Source organism: Lycorma delicatula, chromosome 1 (assembly GCF_047948215.1).
Source record: "Lycorma delicatula isolate Av1 chromosome 1, ASM4794821v1, whole genome shotgun sequence".
Taxonomy (NCBI): domain Eukaryota; kingdom Metazoa; phylum Arthropoda; class Insecta; order Hemiptera; family Fulgoridae; genus Lycorma; species Lycorma delicatula.
This window is the reverse complement of record NC_134455.1, coordinates 314,708,971-314,718,512: the sequence shown is the minus strand read 5'-3', so window position 1 is coordinate 314,718,512 and position 9,542 is coordinate 314,708,971. Positions and strand designations below refer to the sequence as shown.

The 9,542-nt window shown below is 31.7% G+C and overlaps 1 protein-coding gene across 1 annotated transcript; it reads right to left on the bottom strand.

Moving 5' to 3' along the window:
* Positions 1 to 6,306: 6,306 nt before the first annotated feature.
* Positions 6,307 to 7,949, bottom strand: LOC142318346 (venom serine carboxypeptidase-like). Its single transcript, XM_075354937.1, has one exon. The coding sequence runs from the start codon at positions 7,767 to 7,769 to the stop codon at positions 6,354 to 6,356; it is 1,416 nt and encodes a 471-aa protein (XP_075211052.1). The 5' UTR covers positions 7,770 to 7,949; the 3' UTR covers positions 6,307 to 6,353.
* Between the last annotated feature and the right edge of the window lie 1,593 nt (positions 7,950 to 9,542).

Sequence of the window (9,542 nt, the reverse complement as noted above, 5' to 3'; positions counted from 1 at the left end):
ATTTTTCCTAAATTATATTAATTACATACAATTCTACTATTTTCTGTAACATCCAATTTATCAGATTAAGCTGTCACATTTTAGAAGTTTATGCAACACCTATGACAATTTCTTATTTTATTAAACAATGCTTTGAATAGAATTTAGGTTACTCTTATTTTTAACCTATTATTAACAGTTTCATTGAGTAGCACTATCCTTCTCACAATCATTAAACAATGTACACATGTATGCAAACATCTTGAAAACTTATTTTCCTAAATAGTCACAGTACTCGTCTTCTTTCTTGAATGCTCCAACTACTAGTTCTCTTTTCTCTCATAACTTACATTTTCTAATACGTACAAGTTTTTTTTTTCATGACTGTATGTGCAAACCTGTGATTCCTATTTGCATCAGAATCATCAAACTATATTCTTTGTTTAGAAAGGGAATATGCTATATCTCCATTTATAATAGCATTAGATTGTAATAGATAACACATTTATGTTATTAAATTGTAATTTATCACTTCATTATTACGATACATAAAATATATTTAAAAAATAATTTTTAATTTTATGGGGGATCACAGAGAATTAACAGTTGCTACAGACGATTCACGACACCAAAAAGATTGGAATATATGACATATTGACATGTTTTTATTTGTACCATATTTGGCAGTCTGTATATCTTGCTTATTATTATTCCTTCAATCGGCTCCACATTTGATAATATAAAGGCATTTTTATTGATTATATATTCAGTTCTTAGGTTTTTTATCCTAAATGATATAAAAAATGAGGTGCTACTTTTAAAATTAAGGGAAAAACAAAATGTAGGGTAGAGAGTGGCGACATCCCACCATAAAAAAAAATTGTTTCTTCATATTTTTCTTTGGAGTGAGAGAAAACGTCATATGAGCAAAAATGAAAACAAAGGACAGTTTAAAAATAAAGTTAAAAACTGCAACTTTCTCCCTTTCCATGATAGTAATAATTAAACTGGAGGATGAAGGAAGATTTTTTTTTTTTGCTGTTTTATACGAATTTTGTACTGCATAATTCCAAAATTCTTTATTAATAGTTCGTTTTATAAAAAAGTAAAACATTAACCTTCAAATTCATATTTTACATTTAGATAACTGATGTAGAAGATCTAATTTACTCTTATGCAAATCTGCAACTTATATGAAACTAAATTATCCTTTGTAGTTTTACTATCGAAATAAGAAACTTGTAAAGGTCGAGGGGCATCAGGTTGAAGCAAACTAGTCTATTGTACTTAACCTACTGGGTTTGTCTAGTGGTGAACGTGTCTTCCCAAATCAGCTGATTTGGAAGTCGATAGTTCCAGCGTTCAAGTCCTAGTAAAGCCAGTTATTTTTACACGGATTTAAATACTAGATTGTGGATACTGGTGTTCTTTGGTGGTTGGGTTTCAATTAACCACACATCTCAGTAATGGTCGAACTGAGAATGTACAAGACTACTATCATACATATCATCCTCTGAAGAATTATCTAAACGGTAGTTACAGGAGTCTAAACAAGAAAAAGAAGTCTACTGTACTTACTGAAAGACAAAGTAGGTGATTGTTTTCTCAAAAAATTATTTTAATTTTATTATAATGAAAACTGAAATACTCAAGATATATCACTGAATTTTATTTTCCTATTTATCTTTTTTTTCTTTAATTTTATTTGCAGTTTATAATGATGTGTGCATACGCACCTGCATTTTTAAAATTATCTGCCTACATATTATAGTATTAGTTTCGAAATAATATCTGAATACTATTTTTGTAGTCTGTAAACAATGTAAACCCATTGTTGAGGTAAAATGAAATAGATCAAATCTGGCTGTTGTTTTCTTTCCATCAATGTAAACAAAGAGCGCAAGATTACGTACTGTTCTACTTGAGTGGTTCAGTTTGACAACAGCTATGTTGTTTGCAAACTTCACTTCTGTCATGAAGTGAACAACTGCAGTTGATAGGTCTGATCCGATCACAAGCAGAAAGTTTGTGTAGTATATCTTCTCATGATTCCAACTGAAATAGGCAAAGGAAAAAACGGTTGAAATTGAAGTGAGTTTGATTATTCATTGTAAAAATCACAATGTGAGCACTTTGCCAAAGTGTGCTGTAGAAATTGCAACAGAAGCACTATTGTTATCCATCATAAAAAAACATTCTTTAAGGCAGTAACATTATATCAGAGGAGTGGAAAACTATCAACTCAGTTTATGTTGCACATAAATATAACTCTGCCGCTTCAGACTCGGGAGCGAGCGCCCGCACATACACACACAGAGAGAAAGAGAAGTAAACAATAGAAAACGTGGAGATTAACCAACTACTAGTAATAAATAAGACACTAACCAAGCTGTAGTATTAGACGCACTGTTCTACGAAAAATTCGTATCTGCGAATTTATATAGCACCTCCGATACAAAAGAAATGACCTAATTTGACAAGATTTTTGCCAATATTGTGAGCTACTGGCCTCTTGGATAGAAGGTAACTTTTCGTTTCTGTTTTAATTTATTATTAAAACTTATAAACAAAAAGTAAGTCACGCCGACATTTAATTAAAAAACATCCCATATTATTATTTCGGTCAAAGAAAGTGCTAGTCACGATTTTGTTAATTTGGTAATGCCATTTGACTAAAAATCTGATTAAGATTCAGATGACTTCCTTATACGACTATTAAATTACATATACTCATTTTTTTTAAATGAAAAGTACATAAAACTTTATTTCATTAATAACTTTTGATATTTTTTCATTTTATTATTATTATTATTTATCGTAATTTTTTTTAAATCAGAGCTTAATAATTATTAATAAATCAATAAATTTAAATTAAAAAAATAAGTTAATAAAAAGGAGACGAAATCTAATTCGACCGAGCCTTCCCCTTCTAAGATCCAAAGATTTCATTTGGCTGGAACCAATGAAAATAAGTACTTATGATATATCGTTAAAAAGCTCTTAATGAGGGCTTATTACTGCAGTTGCAGTTAAGAAAAAGTCCAGTTTAAAAAAAAATGTAATTTAATAAGCGTGCAAGGAAATCATCTGAGGCCCTCATCAGCATTTTTTTTTTTTTTTAATAAAAATTTGATCCATTTGTAACACACACCCAAACGCGCGCGCGCTCAAGTGCACAAACAAACATGTTCACGAATATACATATATATCCAAAAATTTCTTAAACGTATATTTGCTGAAAAGTACTCAGAAAAACTTTATATATAAAGCCGAAAGTAAAGTATGTCCGTTTATTTTGCATTACATGAGAACAACTGACCGATTGCTTTCAAATTTGCAGGATACAATCATGTTAACCCAGGGAAGGTTTTAAGCCATAGACCGAGGCCTTAGCCCTCTTAGGGGTGATGTTGTGAATTAAAAATATTCATTAAAGAAAAAACAAGATTAATTCTTTTATATTTATTATTCATTATATTTCAGTCACCGTGGCAACAGAAATAAGTTGAATTTTTCGTCGACAACGGTTGTGTACTTTTGTTAGCATAGTTACTACTATTCTACCATTTGTAATTTAGTTTCTTTTTCAGGATTATATTAAGCTGGAATACTTGAATTGTTATTTATCAGTATTATTCTCACAACTATAAGGGTAACGAACACTGCAAGTGTCCAGTGAAGGGAGCCCGCCCCTTGGCTAGACGGTCGTGCGAGTGAAGCGAGCCCCGACCACCTACTAAATGATAAAAAATCAATGCATTATTTTTAGAATGAAGTCCTGCTGTAGTGTGGAAGAACGTAAAGATTTAATTTTCTATAAACACACACACCGTGTGTGTGTATGTGTCAAACAGACTCACTTTCGGCTTTTTATATAAAATTTTTCCGAGTGCTTTTTAGCAAATATACTTGTAAGAAATTTTTAGATACATGTATATACGAACATGTTTGTTCCTTTTGTGTTTGCGTTTTAAATGAATCAAAGTTTTGTTTAAAAAAAGCTAGTAGAATTTTATTCTTATAAAAAATAATGCAGACATTTTTAGTCAAATTATATATCAAATTAACACAATCGTGCTTACAATTCTCTTTATCAGAAATAATTATATGGGATGTTTTTAATTATCTGTTTGCATTACTTACTTTTTGTTTATAAAAGTTTTAGTTATTTTCCTCCCAACCCCCCGGGCTGGACTCATAGTGAAGCTTAGCATAGCCCAGGAGATTGTCCTGGCGGTCGATCTTTTCAGTGCTTCTCTCTAACCCTAGGGCAAGGTATCCAGGCCCGACTATGTCGTTTCTGAACCCCACCCTAGTGGGCCGGGACTCGGTCTTGACGCCAATGCCTCCAATGTGAGCGTCTCATTAAGGGGGCCGATACCGGGTCTCGGTCTTTTTAGCGAAGAGACGAGGGAGTCCCAGTGCCTTATCACTACCGTCCATCCGTGCAAGCACAGACGAACAGCAGCTCTGCAGGAGAATGTCCCTCACCCCTCGCCGCCCCATCGTCCCGACCCTTCTGCTGAAGAATACGCGTGATGAAATTGGTTGCCGCCCGGAACTTCTCTACTCAGGACAACATACGGTCAATGATGGTCTCAACCGTAAGGGGCCCAATTCACAACCATGACGTACGCTGTCTCACGTCCGGCAGGCGAAAACGACGAGCTCCGATGTATCTAACTCCCCACAGTACAGACAGAAGGATCTGTCCTCTTTCTGGCGTACAAGTAAACCCGGAACACGCTGTGGCCAGATAAAACTTGGGTCAACCAGTAGGAGATTACGCCGAAGTTACGGTTGATCCAAGGCTTGACCTGTCGGATCAGCCGGTGTGTCCGTCGTCCCGTGGAAGACTGATCCGAACGGGCTTTCCATTTCTGGAGTAATCGACTGTGCATTTCATTCCTGTCCGCTCCCTGAAGAACTCCGAACCTTAATCTAACTAGCTATTGAAATGGAGGGACACCGGCAATGAGGAATGCTGCCTCGATCGAAACAGAAGAGTACGCAGAGACGATGCGGAGGGCAATACGCCTCTGACACCTTCGAACATCCGAAGATTTCGATCTCACTTCAAAGCTCTTGATCAAACCATGACTCCATACAATAACAACGAATTGATTACATGATTATATAACAGCCATTTGAAGCCCGGGGTCCGGCTACATTACCTAGAAGCCTATTCAATGCTTTGACATCGCCCCTGCTTTCTCCGACGTTTCCCTGACATGTACAGTAAACGTTCGTCGGTGGTCTAGCCATATTCCTAAATACTTTACTGACTTCACCTTAAACATATGCTTACAATATATACCTATATTTGAAATACAAGTATACTTTGAATATTAAATACAAGTTGTAATTTAATTTTTTCATAAGTATACTCATGTGTAAAATGTAAATCCTTTCTCAATGGGGTAGATGATAAAAATAAGTTTTGTGCACTTACTTTTAATGATCTCTAACAAAACAAATTGATGTTAATGTCTTTGAAGATGATAGATGTACCAAATCTGTATCCAGAAATGATTAATTAACTGGAATTGAAAATTATGCATTGACAGTTTGAATAGTAATTCCTTGGATCAATTATAACTACCCAACTTTAATGAGAAATAAATCCATCGGAATGATTTTCTCAGGCAGACATATCATTGCTACAAATATTTGTTTGTAGAGAATTCCCATTAGAGAAAATGATAGTCTTACATAGTTGAATATTTTTGAGTGCCTTGTTAGCCAATAAATGTTTGTGGAAACATCAAATTATTTTATTCTGAAATAAAATCAAATCTTACCATTTATTTTGAAGTAAAGTAATAAAATGATAGATTCTGGAAAGATGGTAAACTAAAGGAATATAATACAATGTTAAGTTTAAATGAAAATTATGTACACGTAAAATTGAACACTGGAGTGTTTGGAAAATGTAGTTTAATTTGTATAATATAATATTATAATCTACAGTTTAAGAATTACATTTAAGAGTAATTAATATTTTAAGTTAAGAAAAGTTTCTTAAGATAACAGGTCTCAGACAGATCAAGATTTTTGCAATTAATATAACAGACAATTAGCAAAATTTTTAGATTAAATATAATAACATTAAATATATATACAAATATTGATTGGATTATGTCTTTTTAACTTAACTTATTACACAAAAATTACATTATAACAAATTAATAGTTTATTAAATAATGCATAAATTTATCACTTATTTCTGATTTCTAGTTATAATTTTGCAATTATGATAAAGATAATTTTGTAGTAATAACATCGCCAAAAATAATGGAAAATATGGTAAAATAAACAATAAATAAAGATCAGACACTGAAAAAAAACAAAATTATTATCTGTACACTCTTGCATTAAATTTTATCATGAGTAAAACGAGTTATTAACTCAAATGCCCATTTTGGCTGATCTTTTGGTAAAACATGACCTGCATCTCTAACCATTACTTCTAAGAGACTACCGGCCTTTTTATAATAACCAGCAAGCTTTTGGTCTACAATAAAAAATTGCCTACTAGCATTATCATATGTATCTTTATCACGCCACTGAAGAGCTTTCAAAAATTCTCTAGTCAATGAATATCCTACAATTATGTCTAACTGGCCATTAGCAATAAGTACTTTATAATTTTGGTCAAGAAGTAATTCAACAGATGGCCTTTGTGATCTCATTACATCATCTAATAAATAAAATTCTACTTTATCAAGGTTTAATGTATGCCATACAGAATTACCTACGTGAATAGCTTCCCTTGTTTTATTAAGTTGAATAAATGTAGGAAAATCACCAAAAACACTAGGATCTTTATAATATCTTAAATTAAAATAAGCAGTAAAACCAGTTAAATTAGTGAACAATGTCGGATATAAAAATCTATCACCATCTATCATTGCGTCAAATAAATTAAATGCTTCTGTATAACTTTGTTGTTGAATCTTACGTACAATTTCCTGTTCATACATTTCAAATTGTGCCTTTCCTTTGTCATCAAGTAATCCTAATTGAAACAAATATTCACTATAATGCATCATATTTTCTGGATCAGTAAAGCCATTACCAATATAAACCCCTTTAAAATTAAATTCTTCACTTTTGTTAAGTTTATTCTTGTTAGATTTAGCAATTGCAGCTCCAAGTGCCGGTACGTATTTACCTGCATAAGATTCACCAGCAACAAAAAAGTCATTGTCCTTATACTCTGGAAATAATTGAAAAAATTGTTTTAAAGCTTCAACCAAGTTTTCTGCCACATCATCCTCACTTCTTGCATAACCATCATCGCTGGTTGTAAAGCTGTAACCAACACCTACAGGATTATCAATGTACAAAACAGAATGTGTCTTTGTCCAACGATAATATCTTAGGCCCAAACCACTTGTGTTTGTGTATGTAAATGGACCATTTATATTAAAAAGTCCGAACATTGATGTAGCACCAGGGCCACCTTGCAACCACAGTATAATCGGTGTCTTTTCACTAGATTCTGATGGAAAAAACCAGAAAAACATATTTGACTTGTAGGTAGGTGTATCCTTCACAGTAATAAAACCAGAATAACTTGTTACATTTGTACCTAAATTTGTAACAGCAGATTTCTTTTGAGCTTCTTTTATGTTTCCCTTTTGAATTAGTGGCGTTAAAAATAATGGACACCCAGGACCATTATTTGTAGCAGCTGATGAATCTGTTTTTGTATTTTCTTCTTGTAAACCTTGAGAAATTGTCAAAGCAAAATATAAACAACAATATAAGAATTTCAATATAGTCATGGCTAAGTTAATACGATATAATATCACAAGTAAGATTTAGCATGAAATTTACGATTTTTTTTTTTTTTTTTTACTTTCACTAGATTTTTAACACTCTTTACAGTTGACTAACTAACCTTGCACTGAGTTACAGAAGAGTAAAACTGCTGAATTACCAATTATGATTGTAATGAGAACTCAAACAGTAGTTAACTGCAAGTGAATGGATGTTCAGAACTTTTTCTCTTATTTATAAATGAGTAGCAGACACACACAGACACACACTCACACATGATTTGTTTTGTTATAAGTAGTATAAGTAAATAGTGGGAGTTGTATTTTAGTCAACGATTGGTCAAAACACTACTTCCCCCACTATTTTGAAATGCATTGTGATGACATTATTGAATACTTACATGTCACGTCCCAAATTTAAAAACTAAACTGTATATTATAATAATTTATATAACTCTTGTGGATAATTAATTATAATAATAATAATAATAATTTTTTGGGGGGAAGTAAGTGGAAATGCAATTTATGCAGAATGCTGGGTTCTACTGGCAACAGGCTACCTTCTAAAGCCATCTCCCTTTCTACCGTGACTTGGCCCAGAACCGTTTTACACATTATTTTGAGCCAAGTCCTACTATTTTTTTTTGTTTTTTTTTTTAAATAATAATGAAAATTTTTTTTTTTTAAATTATACTCTATTACAATAGAATTGTTGTTAATAGAAATTTAGAATTAAAACAAGAACTATTTGTACATTTATAATGCTGATGTTAATAATTGAACTACGCAATATATGAATAAAAAATATTGTATAACCAGTATAAATTAATATAATAATATTAAAGAAGGGAAGTAGTGAATTAAAACACAACCTAAAGATAAAATCACATCTAAACTATCAAGTTGAAGTGACTATGATCATAAATATATAGATTCAAAATAAAAGTTCTGAACTTAAAAAAGTAAAAATACAAACGTCATCTCTTAGGATCTTTCTTAAATTTGAACACTTACCTAAACAAACAAAAAAATTAAAATCAATTGATATTAAATCAGATTTAATTGCAGTGGTAATTTGCAATTATTTAAAAAATTAATAATGAACCAAAAATATATTTTTTACCTTTAATTTTCTGGCTATATGCTGCTATAGCAGCTACAGCTATAACAGAAAAGTTTATGAATCTGTAAAAATTATGTAAAAATAATGATCTTTTTTTAAGTTTGTGACTGAAGTAGATATTAAAAAGACAGATTTAAATAAATTGTAAATAATTTGGATAAAATTTAATTATTCAATTGTCCAAAGTCAAAAAAATCTATTTTTGTCTGACGGACGTTTGTGCGTCAGACACATGAATGTGTTAAACGTTATGTGTGTATGCATATGTATGTATGTATATGTCACAAACATCCACACAAATGTATGTATGTTCTTATTGATGTATTTTGGCCTATATTTGGTCTTATAACTCTCGACTGTATTAACCGATTTACTTCAAACTTGGCAGACAGATACAACTTTGGGGGGGAAAGAATGTATTAAATTTTTGCAAAATTGGAAAAAAGAGTGGGGGCATTTTGGCCAAAATGAAATTTCAAATCTTTACTAGAGCAATTTAGAAAAAGTTTTTCTTAAAAAATTAACAAGATTTTTTTTATCAAGATCACAAATTATGAGAACTTTTTATTTAATATTCACCCTCTCCCCAGAAAATTACTTCATATATTTTTCTATTTTACCTCTATATTGCTTCGGAAAAGGGGTTAATGGGAGTT